The sequence below is a fragment of the Lissotriton vulgaris genome, chromosome 7 (genome assembly GCF_964263255.1).
Source record: "Lissotriton vulgaris chromosome 7, aLisVul1.2, whole genome shotgun sequence".
NCBI lineage: Eukaryota > Metazoa > Chordata > Amphibia > Caudata > Salamandridae > Lissotriton > Lissotriton vulgaris.
The window spans coordinates 14,705,964-14,726,981 of record NC_141695.1 but is presented as its reverse complement, the minus strand read 5'-3'; the positions used below and the strand labels follow the sequence as shown (position 1 = coordinate 14,726,981).

The 21,018-nt window shown below is 46.2% G+C and overlaps 1 protein-coding gene across 1 annotated transcript in view; it reads left to right on the top strand.

Moving 5' to 3' along the window:
* LOC147700525 (uncharacterized) overlaps window positions 1-21,018 on the top strand; it is a 319,009-nt gene that overhangs the window by 32,681 nt on the left and 265,310 nt on the right. Inside the window, exons 4-5 of the mRNA XM_086929115.1 lie at window positions 9,212-9,319; window positions 16,755-16,865. Of these exons, the coding sequence (XP_086785241.1) occupies window positions 9,212-9,319; window positions 16,755-16,865 (219 nt within the window). The remainder of the gene's footprint in view (window positions 1-9,211; window positions 9,320-16,754; window positions 16,866-21,018) is intronic.

The following is a 21,018-nucleotide window of genomic DNA, read 5'->3' as shown; positions in this document are numbered from 1 at the left end:
CAGAACACCTCCCAGGCAAGGACAATCAGATAGCGGACCTGCTCAGCAGGCACAGCCACCAGATGCACGAGTGGGAGATACATCCATCAGTGCTACAACCGTACTTCCAGCAGTGGGGTCATCCAGAGATAGACCTATTCGCCACACGGGAAAACGCCCAATGCCAAAGCTTTGCCGCCAGGTTTCCACATCCACAGTCGCAGGGGAATGCGATATGGATGAACTGGTCAGGCATATTTGCGTACGCTTTTCCCCCAGCACCGCTAATACCGCTAGTGGCACGCAAACTGAGGCAACACTCGGTGACTCTCATCCTGGTTGCTCCAACGTGGGCACGCCAACCATGGTACACCACGTTTCTAGAACTCTTGTGGTACTGCATCAAAGGCTGCACCTCACACCCAGACTCTTGATGCAGAACCATGGCGACATTCAGCATCCAGATCCGCAACAGCTCAACCTGGCGATCTGGCTCCTGAGGTCTTAGAATTTGGCTACCTCAACCTGCCTCCCGACTGTATGGATATCATAAAGGAGGCAAGGAGGCCCACTACTAGAGCATGTTATGCGGCCAAATGGAAGCGATTCGTCACTTATTGTACCAATAATGACATTAATCCGCTAGATGCATCTACTCAAAACATCATCTGTTATCTATTACATCTATACAAATGCAATCTGGCCTACGCCTCCATTCGTATACATTTATCCTCAATAGCAGCTTATCTTCAAAACAGGCGGCATCTCTCACTTTTCAGAGTGTTATGTTATGTTAGCTACATTTATTTTGCGCGCAGCTGCTCCAGCGAAGGAGCGTCCTGGCGCATGGAAAAGGTGAACATAACACAACGCGGAAAAAGTGAGAGTCAACATAAAAAGTTTAAAACAGGTAGGTTTTCACGGCCCTGCGAAATGCTAGTAGATCCTTTAAAAGGCGGATTTCCAAAGGAAGAGAATTCCAGAGAGCCGCAGCTCTCACACCTGCCATCAAAGCTTTTCTGGAAGGACTCATACGAGTTATTCCTCCCAGACACCCACCAGCACCTGTATGGAAACTAAATGTGGTCCTTACCAGACTGATGGGTCCACCTTTTGAGCCTCTCCACTCATGCGAGATACAATTCTTAACGTGGAAAGTGGCTTTCCTAATAGCAATCACATCGCTACGACGAGTCAGTGAACTTCAAGCACTAACTATCCAAGAGCCATTCATACAAATTCACTCCAACAGGGTGGTACTACGCACTAACCCTAAGTTTCTGCCTAAGGTGGTCTCACAGTTCCATATCAATCAAACTATAGAACTACCAGTGTTCTTCCAGAATCCATATTCAGTGGCAGAGATAATGCTTCACACACTAGATGTCAAAAGAGCTCTCATGTACTACATAGATAGGACGAAAGATTTCAGAAAAACAAAACAACTGTTTGTTGCCTTTTCACCACAACACAAAGGCAACCCCATTTCAAAAGCAGGTATAGCCAGATGGATCATTAAGTGCATACAGATTTGCTATCAAAAGGCTAAGCGCACATTAACGATTCCCCCAAGAGCCCACTCAACACGAAAGTTAGGGGCATCTATGGCTTTCCTGGGAAATATTCCCTTAGAGGAAATCTGTAAAGCAGCCACATGGTCTACCATACACACATTTACCAAACACTACTGCGTAGATGTGCACTCCCAATAGCAGGCAGCTGTAGGACAGGCTGTTCTAAAAACACTTTTTCAGACTGCTGCAGCTGGCACAGGCAGCCGCCGCTAATGGAGGGACTGCTATGTATTCTATGCACAGATATGAATTCAGCAGCCCACATGCCTCGAACCGAATATGCTACTTACCAGTATGCATCTGTTCTTGGCATGTAGGGCTGCTGACATTCATATCGCCCGCCCTCCTCCCTGGCACCTGTAGCGGCTGCCGCACTCGGAATTACTCTTAGCATGGTCATCACTTACTGTACTACACTCCATCTCTGCCACAATGGCGAAAAACAATCTGAGGATGGAGAGGATGCCCATGCGCACTGTAGTCCAGGGGAGGAGCCACCTATCTTGTGATACTTCGAAGACTCTTCCAGGACAACAATGTGCAATCATCCGGACCCAACACTAGGCAGCGATCTATGCACAGATATGAATGTCAGCAGCCCTACATGCCAAGAACAGATGCATACTGGTAAGTAGCATATTCGTTATCCAATAGGGATACACACTTTGTGCTGATGCCCTCCAATGCAGAAAGAGCAAAACTACGTTTTTGTCAGGTCTGGTGGCTTAGTGGACTAATGCGTCTACTGTAGAGGGCTGAGCTCGACCTCATGGCCAGAGGTTCAAATCCCCAGGTTCCACCTTGATACCCTTAGGTCAGAGGTCTTCAAACTGTGGGGCGCGCCCCCTGGGGGTTCGTGGAGGCATTCCCAGGGAGGCACAAATGCTTCAATAAGTACTTGTGAATAACGATGGCCTAAAAGTGAGGCTTTGTGTGTTTTTGCTTAAAGACCGCCTTTATTTACACAAAGCGGCTGAGGATAGAAGTGCCACCTTTTAATTTTATTGGGAAGGTTGGTACTGCATCTCCGTGACTAACTTTTAAATGGTTGGGATTATTTTGCAGTACGAGGCTCCTGCCAGAGCCAGACTGAACACCCAAAGCAGCCTTGGCAAATGTTTTCGGACCAGTCCCTGTACAGTGCACACAAAGTTCAATGAGTGAGCCTGACCATTACATAGGCGGCTTTGGGATGCTCTCCCACCAAGAAAAAAACTTTTAAGCAGCATCAGGACAATGAAAGACTGGGAAAAGCATGTTACTAACTTGTATCATGCAGTTTGCAAGCAGCTCTTTGATAACGGTTTATAGGTCACTGTGCTAGATTACAATTGTCACTTATGTAACGAAACAATATCTGTGACAAAAGCAGTAACCCACTGACGTATGCTCATAAAATACTGGTTTTTAAAATGCATAGTACACTTTCTTTTCAGTAGGCATATTACCCCTCTGTGCTACATTAGAGAAGTCAAAGCTGCCACTGGACAAAACTCATCTCTCTCCAGCAGGTACATTATTCCCTGGCATTATCCAGACACTTTTATGCTCAAAAACTGCTAATTATACAAGGAACTTTGCAGTGCTTTTAAAACTGCTGCCCGAGGAACCCCTGGGAATGTATCATGGACCCCTGGGTGTACGCCGACCACAGTTTGGGAAACACTGCTGTAAACTGTTACCTAAAAGGTATGTTCTGTGAAGAGTTGCTCCTATAGTCCAGTACATTAGGAATAATGGGGTGACCCTGTAACCATCAGAACCTGGGCGGGTAATTAGACAAACACTAATGGTTCTGTTGGGAGGAAAAGTATACTTCAACAAGGTATTTCAACCTATAGTGCAACTCGTGTGTCCCTGGTGGGGTACAGACGTACTAGTATTAATCATTAGACACTGATCCCTCATGCATAGGAAAGTAATTATTTACTGAAACACTTTCTCAATATTTTTTGACTTTTTTTCAAGTGATAATAGTACTGTACATAAAAATACAACAAAACATACTTTGCTATACAAAGTGAAGTGTGAAAGACTAGCGCAAATTATACAGAAACAAAATTACAAATAAATTACAGATATTTAGGATTGTCAACTGTCAATACAATAGTCTTTGTAGGCAAAATGTATTTTTTAGTTCCTATCAGACTTTGTGCAGTTCGATCTCTAGTATGGTATGTCGACATTTCGACCATGTTCGTGATGCGCTGACTACGTGCGTCTAAGGCTGGTCTTCATCAGGACTGGGAAAGGGGATGGACAGCCTTGATTTCTTCTGTTGTTATCCTTTCCGGTGCCTGTCAGCCGACTAGGCACACTGGATGAGATTGGCTCACTGCGCCTGTACTTGTGTATGTTGTGTTCCTCAGAGACAGTGGGTAGTCGATTTACTACATTTGGAAGTCTCAGCAATTACTTTGAGCGCTGGAAAGGAGCGACCGTCTCCTGGGATTCTCCGTCGAAACGTCGACGTACCATACTAGAGATCGAACTGCACAAAGTCTGATAGGAACTAAAGAATACATTTTGCCTACAAAGACTATTGTATTGACAGTTGACAATCCTAGATATTTGTAATTTATTTGTAATTTTGTTTCTGTATAATTTGCGCTAGTCATTCACACTTCACTTTGTATAGCACTGTATGTTTTGTTGTATTTTTATGGACAATACTATCATCACTTGAAAAAAAGTCAAAAAACATTGAGAACGTTTTTCAGTAAATAATTACTTTCTTATGCATGAGGGATCAGTGTCTAATGATTAATACTAGTACGTCTGTACCCCACCAGGGACACACAAGTTGCATTATAGGTTGAAATACTGTGTTGAAGTATACTTTTCCTCCCAACAGAACCATTATTGTTTGACTAATAGTCCAGTAGTCAAAACGAACAAGAAAATGTGTTGTCCTCCTTGACCACAAACAATATGTCTGGGGCATTGGCTGATAGGAATTTCACATCCCTGAGATTGTCCTGCGGCTTCATTGGGAGAGTGTTGGTGTGTGTGTGTGCTGTGCAAGTTTCTTAGTGTGTTGCTCATTCGCCAGCCATTGAGGATTGGAGTAATCTTCTGGTTCCACTGTTTGTGAGCTGTGTGTCCTGCATTATCATGTGAGGATCAGTGAGCCCTTGTGCTACAGCATTTGACACTCTGGTGTGCTTTCCTGCTACACCTTGTGGGGACAGGGGTGTCCTGCTACTTCATCATGTGAGGATTGGTGTGCCCTTCTGCGTCAGCGTGTCCTCATTCACCATATGAAGATAAGTATGTCCTCCTGCTTCATCAAGGGAGGTGTGGGGATGACTGTCCTCCAGCATTGCTGTTTGAGGTTGAGTATGTTCTAACTTGAGTATTGGTATGTCTTGTTGGTTTGTTTGAGGACTGGTCTGTCCTCCTGCTTCACTGTGTGATGATTGGAGTGTCTTAGTGCTTCACTGTGTGAGGATCAATGTATTCTTGTGCTTCACTGTGTAAGGGTTAATGTGCCTTTGATCTTCACTGTGAGGATTGATGCATTCGTCTGCTTCACTGTGTGAGAATCGGTGTATCGTCACTGTGTGAGGATAGATGCATTCTGCTTCACTGTGTGAGGATTGGTGTGTTTTTTGTTCTTCACTGTGTGAGGATCATTGTATTCTTCTTCACTGGGTGATGATCAGTGTGTCCTCCTGCTTCACTGAGTGAGGTGTTCTACAGCCTCCCCATGTGAGCAGCAGTTGGTTCCCCTGCTTCACTTTGTGAGGATTGGTATGACCTTCGGCTTCCCTGTGCGAGGATCAGGACATATTCCTGCTTTACGTGTGAGGATCAGCATGTACTGTTTCACAGTGTGAGGATCAGTGTTTCCTCTTGCTCAACGTGTGCGGATCGGTGCCTCTCTCCTTGCACACCGCTGCTCAGTCTATGGGTGCTTGAATAAATGGGCTAGTTATGCTTACTGATTTATGTGACTTCTGTTACTTGTCCAGTGATTGATTCTTCAGCATATCAAAGGGGGCATACTAGGCCTGTGCTGCTTGTGACATTTTATGACCTGTTAAAAATGTGTTTTCCGTGGCAGCCCACCTTCCATCCAACAATCCTCGGCTCACCCAACCCAGCCCCCCTCTGAATGTTAAAATTTGAACTTGTCACCTGCAATCAATCAGGATTAGTAGAGTGCCGCTGCTTCACCCGTAAGGGTGTTGAGTCGTTGAGGGATCATGCTGCGGGATCACGCTGCCTGTTCCTATTGGTTGAACATCCTGGTCTTTAGGTCCTTTCTGAACTGCTTGAGTGATGGTGAGCATCCGAGGTGCAGGCAGAGGGTCTCCTGGTCTTAGCTGGCAGGTGGGAGAAAGAGCAGCCTCCGCTGTTATCTTGGCAGATGCATTGGGTAGCTGCTACGGGGAGGGATCTGGAACTGGGTTCCAGGTCGGTTGGTGGAAATTCACTCGTTTGCTGAGGTGTGCCAGTCCGTCGTTGCGTAGTACCATGTAAGCATGGGTGAGCAGCTTGAATTGGCATCTCTTCATGACTAGTAACCAATGGAGTTTCCGGAGGTGAGGGGTGGTGTGCGTTTGTCTGGGGATGTCTAGGAGGAGTCTGGCTGCTGTGTTCTGGATGGCCTGGAGTTTTGTTATGAGTTGCATGGTGATTCCGACGTAGAAGAAGTTGCTGTTTTAGAGTTGGCTGGTGATGAGAACTTGTGTGACAGTTCACCTGGTGCTGGGTGGGAGCCATCAGAAGACCTTCCTGAGCATATGGAGGGTGAAGAAGCAAGCGGAGACAATGGTGCTGAAGTGCTTCTTCATGGATAGCTAGTTGTCAAGGATGATGGCGGGGTTGTGCGCGTGTTCGGTGGGTTTGGCGGTTGGACCCAGCTGAGGTGTCCACCATTTGTTGTTCCAGAGGGTGCCCTTGCCTGTCACAAATATGAGTACTTCTGTCATGTCTGTGTTGAGTATAAGTCAGTTGTTGTTCATCCAGGCGGCCCCATCTTTTGTGCATTTTTTTGCAACTTGTCTTTGATGGTCGTTGGGCAGTGAGAGGGTGAGTTGGGTGTCATCTGCGTAGGAAATTATATTGAGTCCATGGCTCCTGTTGATGTTGGCCAGGTGTGTCCTGTATACATTGAAGAGGGTAGGGCTAGATTTGAGGTACACTGCAGGTGATGTTTTTAGGGAGGGAGAATGATCATCTACGTTCTTCCTGTGAGGTAAGATGCGAGCCACTTGAGGACTGCTCCTTGAATTCCGATCTGGTGGAGTCTTTTGATCAGTATGTGGTGGGATAAGGTTCTAGAGAGGTCGAGGAGAATGAGAGCTGTTGTTTCTCTCTGGTCTAGCAGCATTCTGATGTCATCCGTGGCTGCAACTAGAGCTGTCTCTGTGCTGGGGTTTGTTCTGAAGCCGGATTGGGAGGGATCCAGAAAGTTGTGGTTCTCCAGATGTCTATATACCTGGATGTTGATAGCTTTATCGATGACCCTGGCTGGGAAGGAGAGCAGGGGTATGGTTCAGTAGTTACTAGGTTCTCTCTGGTATGCGGAAGGTTTATTCAGCAGCAGCTTTACGTATGCATATTTCCATGTCTGGGGGAAGTGGGCCGAAGTGCTCAAGGAGTTGACGACCTTGGTGAGTTCTTTGCTGATGGGTTGACTGTCGAAGTTGAAAGTGTGGTGAAGGCAGAGGGTCTTCTGGGGCTCCGGAGTGGATGGATCTCATGATGGACGCTGTTTCCTTCACTGTGAGTGTGTTCCATGAGCTGAGCTGGTGTAGGTAGGCGAAGGTCGGCGTGAGGAAGTTGATGCCGTTCTTGGCGGGAGAATGGGGTGTGATGTCTTGGTAGATGGTGTTGATTTTGTTGTGGAAGGTGTCGCAGAGAGCCTGCGAGGGTGTGATGTTTCCGGTTTTCAAGGGGTTGGTGAACTTGACTATGTTGAACAGTTTCTTGCTGTTGTTTGAGCGGTCATTGATGTGGGTGGCTAGGGTGGTCTTCTAGGTGATTTACAGGAGATAGTGGTATCTACTGAGGGAGTCTTTGAATCATTTTCGGTCCTTGAGGGTCTTACTGGTGTGCCATCTTCTTTCTTTCTGTCTGCAGTTGCGCTTCTGGGTTTTCAGATGTGCCTGAATCTGTTGGGGTGTCGTGTTCGTTTCTTGGAGTTGGTGGGCTTCCTTGGTGCTACTTCATCAGCGCTTGCCGTGGTCCAGTTTGTGAAGTTTTCCGCCGTTTGTTCTGTGTCTAAAGTGGTGGAGGGTAGGTGGGAGTTGAGGGTATTGGTCCATCGTTGCTCTGATACCTTTAAACCAGCTGCACTGTGTCTTGCTTGCAGTGGAGGCGGGGGTTGGATCCCGAGATGACGCAGTGGCGAGCAGTCGAGGTAAGCTCCTCAGTGTGGGTGTATTTTATTCTTTAGCTGGCTGAGAAGGTGGTGAGCGTGTGTCCTGTGGTGTGGTTGGGGTTGTGACTAGCTGCTTGAGTCCAAGGTTAGCCATGCTTTCAAGGGGGTCAGCTGTTTTGGCGTTTTCAGTGTTCTCAAGGTGAAACTTGAGGTCTCCTAGGAATATGTACAGATTTGAGTCGATGGCCATGAAATCGGGGATTGCGTTGCAGAAGGCAGGGCGGGGTTCTAGAGGTCTGTATGTGCGGATGCCTCTGATGGTGGCTTTGCTGTTTGTTTGGAGTCCGAAGTGGAAGTGTTCCATGAAGGGGATGGAGTCGTCTGGTGGTTGAGCATTCAAAGTTCTCTTTGTAGATTATGGCAATGCCTCCACCGTTTCTGTTGGATCGGTCCCGGTGCGCGATCTTGCATCCGTCTGGGTTGCCACGGCCATGGCGATGTCCGAAGCGGATGCGGGATTCAGCCAAGTTTCTGTGATGATTATTGTGTCCAGGGCGTGGGTTGTGATGGTGGCAAGAAAACGGCAGCAAGTCTCCTCCCAGTAGCGGAGGTTCCTAGAAGTTGTGGTCCGCTGGTGAGGCCCAAAGAAGTCCTGCGATGCAGGAGAAGGTACCCTGTAATGAGGGAGCTGCCAGCGGGAAAACTGCAGTGGTCTCCTCCCAATAGCGGAGCCTGCTGGGAGTTGTGGTACACAGGTGAGGTCCTGAAGAGTCCCACAACTTACCTACTTGAAGTACAATCAGGTACCTCTCTACGCTTACCCTCCATGAAGGAAATATTTTATTGAGTTCTCAGCTTCCTAAAAGTTCATATCCAATTTTCAAGCATCATAGCTGACAGATTTTTAAAAATAAAATACTAAGAGAGCAATGTCAGTACTCCATGTTTTATTTCATGGCGTGTTATTCTCTGAATTTTGTCACCACCATACTCAATTTTTGCACTTAGTTCTTTCCTTACACCCACAGCATCCTGCCCAAATGGGAAAACGGTGCCCATTTCATGCCTTGCATTCATAGATAAAAGTTGATTTAGGTTGGAGCTGCATTACCAGACTGATGTCTGACCGCAGTTGAAGATATGGACCCTTTATATGGCGCTGGTTATCCTCCATCAAATCTGTATTACTTATCATTATACAGCTTGTCACTAGCCATCACCTGCCTGCCTTCTTTCTGTTTAGATATTTCCCTGTATAGTAAAGTGCTTTAAATGTGACGGATTAAGATTTAAAATGTAAATGAAATTGTGCTTTTTATAAATGTAGGTTCAAGTTCCCTGAATCTTGACATCATTTTGCGGCATGAGTCAGATGAAGATTTGACTGTAGATCATTACCTAGTCGAAGGAAAAAGCACCACAAGGCCCTTGCCAGGTGAGTGGGACCTGCCGCCGCGTGGACATGTAATCTATTATAACGTGTATATTTCTGTTTAGATGTGCAGCAGCAGTACGTATTACTTGAGCTGACCACTGTTTAAACACTGTAAACATCCGAGTTGTCCGCTTGCTTGCATGCGCTGCTGGACCGTGTAGTCTGACCGTGAAGCAGTTTGAGGTACTGAATAAAAAAACTTACCTTCTCGTCTCCCTGTTTTCAAATCTGATGACGAGGGGTTGTACATTTTACTGCTCACCTAAGGGGCGTTGGTGTACCTTATCAGCTTGTGCAGAGCTGTCTTTTAGACTGGTCTTCTTGCTCTTAAATTCACTATTGGGAATAAACGACAATTGAAGTTTCTGGCTGACACGCGGCACCGTGTGGCTTCCGTTTCCTTGGAAAGGTTTTAGATAAGCAAGCAGATGGGCTGTAGTTCATCCTGTTAACATGACAGAATGCAGTGAGAAATATTCCTTTTTAGGTCTTGCACCTTGCGTTGCAGGGCGTAGCATTGCTTGCGCAGCGCGAGACCTTATGTAGGGGGTTCTGAAAGTTGACCACACACTCGTGCCTGTAGTTTTGCTTTCGCCGGATGCTATTGGCTTTAGCGTGTTTTAAAAAACAAATAAGGCACACAATTGGACAAAGGCGGGCGAATGTCCTGCCTTTGCTCTGCCCATTCCCATCGGTGTCTATCACACGCAGTAGCACGCGTTCGCCTCGCTGCCGTGCAACCTCGCTCGCTCCTCTGTGGTGTGCACGCACCACTGGTTTTTAAAGAATTTGACAATCCCAAGCGTCGTGCTACGTAACTTGGTACCAGGTGATTTGTACTGCAGGACCACCACCTGAAATAATTTTAAATCAATTTAACAGAAAGTGGGGCGCTGGTAGTCCGGTTGTGCCAAATTTGACCCGTGATAGGTTTCTGTTATATTTGGTTTCTGTTATATTTTGTGCAACTTTATGCAGCTCGACTCACGCTGTCATCATATGTACATCGTTCTGTGATGTAATTTTGACAGTGTATTTTATTGTGTGGCAGCTGGGAGCTGGATTTATTGCCTGCCAGCCCTGCCTGTACTGGATGGGTGTCTGGGGTGTCTGATCAGTCTTGAGAGAATAAAGCTTCTTCTTTAAAATTCGAGCTTTAGCTTTACTTTGTTTACCACATTTTGGTGATGGCCAGGCATTGGCTGGAGACAGCAGAACAGTTCACCCTGACATACCTACGCAAAACACGGAGACCTCTGGGCCTAATCTACTGCACGGATATAACAGGAGTATTCAGTAGCTACTTCTACCTCTTGTTTATCGGCACCGAGGTATGTCCTAATTGAATGCTTAAGAGCCATTTGTTTTGGCGACTGGCACGAGGGTAGTGGTGCGCATCTAAGATTACCTGCTGTAACAAAGGCTGTGTCAGGCGGTTGACTGCAAGCGATCCTCTGTTATTCCTGATCATGAGAGGAGCCTGATCCTGGTCCGCGCAGTGCCTGAAGGGTGATGCGCACACCCCCTTCGGCCCTTAACCCCTTCACTGCGGCGGCTATTCCGCCGCAGTGCTAAGAGGGCGGGGCGGAAATGCGGCGGGCACATGCTGGTGACGGAACCGCTCCGTCACCAGCGTCGGTTGCGCTGTGCTTATGACTGAGAGATTCCGTCATGGCCCCGCCCGCTCAATAGAACGCTCAGCGCAGGCGCGGTTTCCGCGCCACGCAGGAGCATCGGGCGAGCCATGACGGAATCGCTCCGTCATCAGCACAGCGCCACCGCGGCTGATGACGGAGCGGTTCCGTCATCAGCAGGGGAGGGGTTAAAAGGGCAGTCTGTCTTCCCTCATTCAGCCATCGCTCTCCTGCGTGTGATGGCATTTGCTGGAGGCTGACCTGTGTGTTACCACTGTGATGCACACACCTCAAGGATTCCTTAAAGGGGCAGCTTCACCTCAAGTTGTGTGTGGGCTTTTTTTAAACTACGGTGACATGCACACCACTTGTTTAAAAGAAGTTTATTCTTCACGGTCTTCCCTCATTAAGCCAGCGCTCTGCGTGTGACAGTGTTTGCTGGAGGCTTACCTGTGCTTTATCATGGTGAAGCACACACCTCCCGGATTTCCTAAAGTGGCTGTGTCACTTCAAGTTGTGTGTGTGCTTATTTTAACTACGGTGACACACACACCAGTTGTTTAAAAGAAGCGTATCTAACTGACTGACTAAAGTATTTATCAAGCGCACTTATGCTGTGGAGTCTTGGCGCTGCAAGAGGGGGTAAGGCTGCTGCTGGATGACTAGGGTGTAGTAAACAGCCAGGTCTTCAAAGCCTTTCTGAAACTGCTCTTATTAGATTGTAGGCGGAGCTTAGTGGGCAAGGTGTTTCATAGCTTAGCTGCCTGATGGGAGAAAGACTTGCCTCCCCAGCGTGCTCTCCTTATTCTCGCGATGGTAATTAGGCCCAAGCCAGCAGATCTTAGAGTTCGGCTAGGGATGTAACACGGAAAGAGAGCTTTCAGGTCCTCGGCTCCTCCTCCAACTACTGTTTAATGAACTAGGCAGAGGGCTTTGAACTGTACTCTCTGCCGGACTGGAAGCCAATGGAGTTGGCGTATGGCTTTAGAAGTTGGATGGCGCTTTGGGAGGTCCAGCAGTACTCTTGCCGCAGCATTTTGAAATGACTGTAATTTAGTAAGTTGCCTTTCACCTATTCCCAAGTATAAAGCGTTGCAGTAGTCGATGCGGGAGAGAACTAGAGCACCGACCACTGTTTTCCTTAGTTTGGGAGGGATCAGGGGCAATATTTTTCTGAGGGTTTTGATGGTGAAGAAGCATGCAGATGTCACTTTATTCACTTGTGCGGTGAGAGTAAGGTCCTTATCTAACCAGAAACCTAAGTTTCTGACTTTTTATGCTGGAACAGGACAGGTACCTGCCTCTGGAGGCCACCAAAGTTGGCTCCAGGTGGAGGTCTTGTGTCCGAACTCAATCACCTCCGTTTTTTCGGTGTTTAGTTTTAGGAAGTTCTTATTCATCCAACTCTTTATGCTTAAGAGGCAGTTTCTAAACTGTTCCGCAGTGACTTCTATTGTTTGTGTAAGTGACACCATCAATTGTGTGTCGTCAGCATACAACACCAATTTCAGGCCATGTGCTTTTATTAGTGAGGTTAGCGGGGTCACATAAAGATTAAAAAGGGCGGGGGAGAGTGCCGAGCCCTGTGGGACCCCACAAGGAAGGGAGAATTCTTCTGACTTCAGGCCTTCCCAATAGATTTGTTGAATTCTATTTTCAAGAAAAGACTTTAGTAGAGTCAGGGCAGTGTCTCTGACTCCTACTAATTCTAGCCTATTGATGAGGACCCCAAGGTTAACAGTGTAAATCCAGCAGTATCAGCACTGCTCTTCTTCCCTTGTCCATGGTTCTACGGGCTTCCTCTGTGGCAAGTATTAGGGCTGTCTCAGTAGAGTGACAAGACCTAAAACCGTGTTGGGTATTGTCAAGGATGTTGTTGAGGTTAACAAACTCCATTAGTTCCTGGTTTAAGGCTTTTTCTAGTATTTTAGTTGGTAGAGGGAGACAAGATATAGGGCGATCATTTTTTGTCATGGAGACAGGCACACCTTTCAGCCATATATTCCCTCTATAAGTTTTCTAACCACATTCTATGGTGACACCCACAGCTTTATCTAACAAAATATGCGTGCAGCATCATTACACTGATACGCGCAGCCTTATCTACACTAAAGTTATGAATGTTGCCAATTCTATTAGAGCTCCACCACCTTTTCTCATGTGAGCAGGGGAACCAGCCATGGAATGGGAGGATTGGAGTAATTGTTTTGAAAACTATTGTTCTGTATCCCCTCTGCCTCGTCTTCTAATGCATTCTATGCTCTCTTCTCCCTCTCTCCTCGCCTGTAGCAGCGTGAATGCAAAAATGCTATGCAATAGCTGCTGCTATTGGTGTTGCATTATTATTTGCAATGACAATATCTCAAACTTTAATCATGTGAGACCTATCGCATTGCAAATGCTTGTTTTTCTTTTTCGTAAAGCTGGTTATTGGAATTTACAACAAAACAACAATCCACTACCACTCACCCTCCTTCCCAGAAATATGACCGCCTAACTATTCTGCATACAGTACACGTGATCATCACCTTGCGGCGTTGATCAGCCATCATTCTCTTCAATACCCATCTATTTCTCCATCCCCAGTCATGGAATTATTGTTTCAAAAGTTCTACCCAAACACTTATGTTTCTGTATAGTTACCAGGGTTGCCACCACTTTTTCCCATATCTTTGGACAAAACCTCTGCCGTAAATATTTGTTTCTCAGCTAGCATGAACCAGTCCGTGTCTTCCTTCCAGTTGCAAGTGCCCGGAGGGTCATTAGATCCCCATCTCCTTTGTATATTTCTTTTCAATCAATTGTAGAGTCACCGGCAGATTGGTATATTTCCCTGGACTATCATGCCCCTATATGTTGAGCAACATTGTTTTTACCGTCCGATCAGCACGCATACATTGTGGAGTTTGAATCCGGTACTCATGCAGTTGGCAAAAATCACCTTTTGAACCAATGCACAAAGCGGGGCTCAAATATATAACACTCAAGATGCCTTTTTCATAACCATCGCATCCTTGCAGAGATGGAGCAAGCTGCCAGTTTATCACATTTCCATGTTAATTTAGCTGTAAAGCTACCATCGTTTTTTCAGTAACCAAAGTTGCCAGCAGAGAGGACCCGGCACACTCCGGATATCAGCAGAGCAGTTATGTACTACTTATGGGAATCAAAACAGTGCAGAAATGGGAGTCCGTTCTTTGTTCCTTTGAAGCAGCAAGAAAAGGGTCATTCCTAATTGAATTTACTATGGCAGGATGGATAGTGCAAATGATACATATATGCTGCAAAGGGCAGACTCAGCAGGGAAAAAAGTGACGCTCGGCTTCATTGCCAATGTTTCACTTGATGGCATTTTCAGGCAGCCACATAGTCTTCCATGCACATATTCACTAAACACTACTGTGTTGCATATTCAAGCTAACAGAAGCGCAGGTGAGACAACATGTACCTTAACACCTGTTCACAAATACACACTCATTTCAAAACTCTGAGCAGCATTTGAATCCAAAAGAGATTCACGCTTCAAAATTAAATGGTTAATTACCTATTGGGAGAAAGCGTTTTCTGGATCCACGTGTGACTCTCCCACCTCCCACCTCCCTGAGATATGAGGTGATTTAGAGCTGGGAGGGAGAGAGTAAAGACTGATCATAGGGAAGGTAAACAGCAGTCACCAGTAGAAAAAAGAATCTGAAGACAGTGACCACACTCGGGGATTCCGCGGCATACTTCTGGCATCATTGGAGGATAGGCATAACACCTAATAGCGGCCAACGTGGCACCCACTCTCTCAAAAAAACTTGAAAGGAGAACATTTCTGACCCAACAACTAGATGGGCGGAATAATGTACATCATGTGAATCCAGAAAAATTCTTCAGGGTGCAAATCTACTCCTACTGGGAATTAACCATTTTGTTGTTTCATCTCTCCTTCTGGTCTCCAGTCCCTAAAAAGTATAATCCTTGTTGAACCTATGTCGTCTCTGTTAATATGAGATCTTTGTATTGTGATCCAAGAACTCGTCTTTGGTACTAAAACTTTCTTGCGCAGTGTTGTGATGTAACACAGTAAGCTGCTTGTAAAGCACTGTAAATCCTCTCTGTGGTGCATGGGCGCGACATAAAACTGTTGAATGAATAAATAATCATCAAGAGTTTTGACTGCCGGCCACCGTGCGGGTCAGACCTCATGGGAACCACAAGAAAAAAGGGGTAAACTAGCTGAAAAATGGTTGATTGTACCATAGATATCAGGGAGGGCATCACTTGGTGGAGGGTGGGGGGCGCATTCGCACCCATATCGTCAGCTTCCATGGCTGACAGATTGAAAAGTTGGTATGTTCTCTTTATGCTTAAAAACGGGTGAATTTTTTCAAAACACAAGAAGGGCTCTTCTGAAACTTGATCAAGTAAACCACAAAGGCCTAAAGATCAAAAAATCCACTTCAATTTCTCTTTGGTATAACCCATTACTGAAACTCAACGGAACACCGCTCCGGTGGGTTCACTGGGCCGAGAAAGGTATTAGTTTAGCAAGTGATCTTTTTAAAGTGACTGACCCCCTACCATTCTCATCCCTACAAGCCACACATGCCCTCACACCACTAGACTTCTATGATTTTCTGAAGTTAAAAACACTCCTTTCTACACGCTCCTTGTCCCCATCTGTACCATGGCTATGGAGCACTGTTACACGCATCTACAAATCTGGTCATTTCGTTTCAAAGATCTATAAAATGCTCCTTCCCCTCCCTCAGAAAGCGAGCAGGAAAAATGAGACGAGATGGGAAACTGAATCTAACACGACAGGTATGATCTTTGACTGGGATATAATACATACCACTGCATTTAGAAATAAGGTCTCCCCTATTCTGTCACAGACTAAATTCATGCTAATCAACAGGACGTATTGGACACCTGAAAGACTTTACAAAACTAAGCTAAGGGACACCCCAACTTGCTGGAATTGTGAAGCAGAAGTGGGCGACTTGGCACACATGTTATTTAATTGCCCTTTACTGAAGGGTTACTGGAACAGAATATTTGACTGTATTCAGCACATCTTTGGTTTCAACCCACCTAGAGAGTTTGTGTATGTTTTACTGGGGGTACAAGAGCCACATCTGACAAATCCGGTTGATCGACAACTTCTTGATCTACTTCTAATCTTGGCATGCAAGGTTATTCTGTGCAAGTGGAAGAATCCTTCTGAGGTATCGTTCAAAATGTGGCAAGACGGGCTGTCCTTTCTAAGGGGTGCCGACAATCCATCACTACACACTTCTCCAGGACGCATCTCCCATAAAAAACTTTGGAAGGCCCTAGACGCTTCCTCCTTCTCGTTCGATCCCCCATAGGCCAATGTCCTACTCAAATCAACCTGCTCTAATCAGCAATCCTTCAAATCAATCAAGACTTGACCATAAGCGCATCACGTGATGGCTCCACAATTACGAATGTACTCATATATATGTAACTGCATGACCACTGCTGATGTCTTTTTTTTTTTTTGTCTTATTGTTTATTTAGGTTTGTCCGCTACACTAATGAGTCAATGATTCACTCACCATTTTCTCCTCTTGACTGCCTGACCAGGCATGTGCATATGATGAATCATTTGTAATATCTCTTATGCTTCTTTGATCCTTATTGTATTGTCTTGTACTTTTTATTTCTGATTTGAAAATAAAAATGATTTGAAAAAAAAACAAAAAAAACGGGTGAATTTATATATGAAGCGATAACCAGTGGTGTTTACGTCTTTGCTGACAGTGGACTCCTATTTACCTATATCTATTTAGGATGTAGGACGGATGCAGCAGTGGTATCAGTCACACTTAAAGAAGAGGGCGAGCCTCATCCCATGGCTGGTCAGGACCCAGAGGAGACACAACCCCTCCAGTGTTCCAGAGGTGACTACGTTTCTTTTCTTCTTGATTCCTGGTGGACTTCCAGTGTTCTGCTCACACCACAAATAATATACTGCTTTCTTCACTATAACCGTTTACCTCCAGCTGTTTCTCTCCTTCCACTCACTGGTTCGTGGTGTTGCCCTTAATCTTCCAGTTCAACAGTATAACCCATGTGTTGTTCCGGCTGTCTCAACCTTGATTTCGCCTCAATCTTCCTCTTTACATTTACATGTGAACTGGGTATTAAATGTAAACTTATAACAAGTGTTCACATGGAACTCATTTCTGAAAATGTCTTATTAGCACAGAATAATCTTGTTCAGATTTAATAAAAAAAAGGAAATATGAATTAGTAAAGAACACATCTGTCATAAATGAATTAAAGAACAACTTAAATAGCCCGATATTGCTGTCACAGAACTCAGTTCAGCCGAACTGAGTTATTTATTCTTGTTATAATACAAAATATATTGGTGCAAACTGTTTCAGTTAATAGTGATAAAAAATAAATGATGAAGAGCCCTAAGTAAAGTAACCATAATCCAATAAGTAGAAAAGAGGTGACCATAGCATGACTTTGTATTTAATTTTTTTTATTGGTATATACAAGGACGTCTGAATAATCATTCACAATAAAAGAAAGTGCCAAACTGTTCTCTGGTGCTTCCGCCGGGACTGTGCTTCAGTTGGTGTTGACGTTTCAACTCTGGTTGTAATATGAAGGTCTCATTAGAACTGTTCTGACTTGGGGACTACAAAAATGCGCTACATTAGATGGATACACATCTGGGGATAGTGTATCTATAGTTTAACCTCTTCGCCGCGGATCGAATTCGGCCGCGGCGCTGGCGGGCCTTGCTGATGAGCGCTCATTGTGAGTCATGAGTCACGGGCGGCGTGTGCTCATGACGCGTGGAGCCGTCATGACCCGGCCCACTCACTAATTCGCCCACACAGGTGGGGAATTAGTGCCACGCAGGCGCGCGGCAGTTGATGACGGCTCCATGCCGTCATGAGCACCCGCTGCCCGTGGCTCATGACGGCGTGGAGCCGTCAATATCATCGAAGTGGTTAACAAATGAGCAACAGCTATAGGGCTGTGTAGGCTGGGGAATATGATTCTCAAACAAGGATTTATTGTATGGATCGCAACTCATTTGTTCTTTTATGAAGGCAACGTTGGGCATCTTGGTTTATCTGAAGATCCTGATATAGTATTAATCCTGGGGGGCATCGCAAGCATCAAGGCCTCTGAGGGGGATCACGCACCCTTGATCGATACGAGGGGCAACTTGCCCTCGATGGAGACCGGGCACCTGAGATCAGCCAAGTGGTGGACACGAGACTCGGTGGCTGACAGTAGGCCTAGGCCGCGCAGACTGCCGGGTCGCCTTGTGGCACGCACCTTCAAGCCGAAGCAGAAGGCCTGTAGCGGGAGCTGAGGTCTAGCGGAGCGACACCAGGAACCTCGCCGGGGGCCCAGTTACTGAGCGACTGCAAGTGACTGGGCAGGGCCCAACCGCCTGGTAGGCTGGCGGCTTCCTGCGGCCTCAGAGGCACGGGGGCTCTGTAGACTGGGTGGCCCCCAAGGCAGGTGTGATGACAGAGCTGATGTGCCCCCTGGCGGAGAGGCGTTCCCCCGCCCCAGGTGGGGGGCTGAGATTGGACAGTGGTTGCAGCCCTGTGGCACCATGGGGAACTTCTGAGACGGCGTGAGACATCACCTATTCTCACAGAGGTGCATAGAGGGCTGAGGCAGTGCGGCGGCCACAATCTTGCCAGAGTGCACTTCGCCAGGGAGAACGAGTGGGCACACTACCATGAAGCTATGCTGGCTGGCTTCAGCAACCTGGGAAAGGTGCAGCAAGGAACACAGGCCTGACTGCTCTCTAGGGGCACGAAGTTTAGATCCCCATTACAAGAGGCGCTTAATCCAGTTGAGTACTCCGTTGCAGTGGCGAGTTTGGGCCTGTGGCCACTGCCCCGGGATATAAGAGTGACTGCTTCCAGTGATAACCCCTCAAGAGGCATCAAATGGGGGTCTTGGCGGAGCTGTCTCCCACCAAGTGGGTGAGGGGGATGCGCGGCCTGGAAGCTTCTGGCGTGAGCTTCCTCCTGGCGCCCAGGGGCAGAGATGGGCAAACTGAAGTCCAAAACCCAGGGGCCAAATCCTAGCGAGCAGGATCCCTTGCAGGGCCCACTGGAGACAGAGATGGTCCTGAGCACCTTGCCCCAGCTGCTCCAAATAACTTTGGACAAGATTCTAGAAGCTATCGAAGACTCCAAGACCACCCTCTAGCGAGAGATAGGCACGGTGTCCGTCAAACTTGGCCTGTTGCGCACCGATCACCATAAGCTAGCCAAAAAGGTTAAGGAAACGGAGGCCACTATAACTGAACTGCAGCCGATGCAACGGGTAGTGAAAACACAACATTGGTAGGTGGCAGCATACGGCTCCAAAGTGGCGCGTTAAGCCGGATGTAAGCTTCATGCATGCGCGTCAAAGTCTGTTCCATTCTTTCCGTGCCTTCGTACACAGATCTGGAGTGCACATCCAACTTTTTCTAGTTGGTTGACATGTACTTTTCTCTACATTTGTCTTAAAAAAACATTATGCAATGGAACACGTTCCCTCCAAAAACTGCAGGGTTTAAACCTGTGATCAAACTACATCGTGCAGCTTTTCTATCAACACATACCTCGATGCACTTCAATCCCAGATTTTTCGTCAGCAATTCAGGGTCCTTTTGATAATTGGTCTAAGGGTGGATGCAGGCTCATTTCAGATTTGTTATAAAATTAAATCATTCTCCAATGTAAGCAAGTATTTTAAGTTAATAAACTGAAAGATAAGATTATCCTCAACTCTGATACCACTGCTGCAACCTCTGATGAAAGAGGTGGCTACCTGGGGAAAATAATGACCAATTTGAATATTTTTTTCTTTCAGGTCACTTCACCTAACGGAATCACTTCTAAATTATACACAGTCATCGCTGATTCCAGCAACCCCTGCCCCAACCTCCCAAGGGCAAACTTGAAGAAATGAGAAACATATATAGGAGGGGTTATCACCCCCAATAGGATTCTTTAGCGATATCCAGGGTATTTATATTACCATAATAATAAGGCTGTAGATACACAACACATGCTTTGCATACTACTGCCATCTGGTGTTGGGTCCGGATGTTTCTAATTTGTTTTTCTTCTAAGAAGTCTTTTCCTGTCATGAGGTAAGGTTACTCCTCCTTTCGGTGATAGTGCGCATGGGCATCGACTCCATTGTTAGATTTTTTGCTTTCCGTCATTGGGTTCGGGCATGGTTTTCGGTGCTCCGGTTCGAAACAGTTATTCGGGATCCCCTCGGTGCGCAACCCACTGTACCCTTGTCGGAATTGTTTCATCTGCGCTTCACCATTCTCCGTGTGTCAAAAAAAATAGGAAAACTCTCTCTGCGCTCGAAGACATTGTTAGCAGCCTTTGGGCCTAGCCATGTCGGTTGAATTGGACTCGTTCCATATTATCCAGTCTTCTGCAGATGGAACGGACTCAGTTTCATTTCTGTCCTCGGTGCAGCTCCAAGTATCCACGCACCGACCTTCATAAAGTCTGCAACTTGTGCCTCTCACTAGAGCACAAGCAAGAAGATTAAGACTCTTGTCAATCTTTCCGATTGAAGAAGACTTTGTGTGATCGTCTGGCTCGACGAAAGGGCATGCAGCGGCAGAACATTTAACACACTTCAGATATCTTCGGAGAAGATACAGAGCAGGAAGAAATAGAGGCATCGGCAGCAGAAGAGGAGGAGGCCTTCTCTATTCAAGAATCGGACTCTGAACTAGAGATCGAGCTATTTATTTATTTTTATTTTATTGAATTTATATTGCGCTCAGCTACCCATAAAGGGTTTCCCGGCGCCAGGGACAGCCTAAAGAAGAGGGATAGGTATTTGCTGAAGCAGGGAAAGCAGAAAACATTTGATCACCTAAAACAGAAAGGTTTTTAGCTTTTTGCGAAAAGCCAAAAGATTAGTCTCCGTTTTGAGCGTCAATGGAAGAGCATTCCACATCTTCGGCCCCAAATGGGCAAAAGAGCGACCTCCCATTTTTGTCAAGCGAATTCTAGGAATTACAAAATTTTCTTGATTTGATGA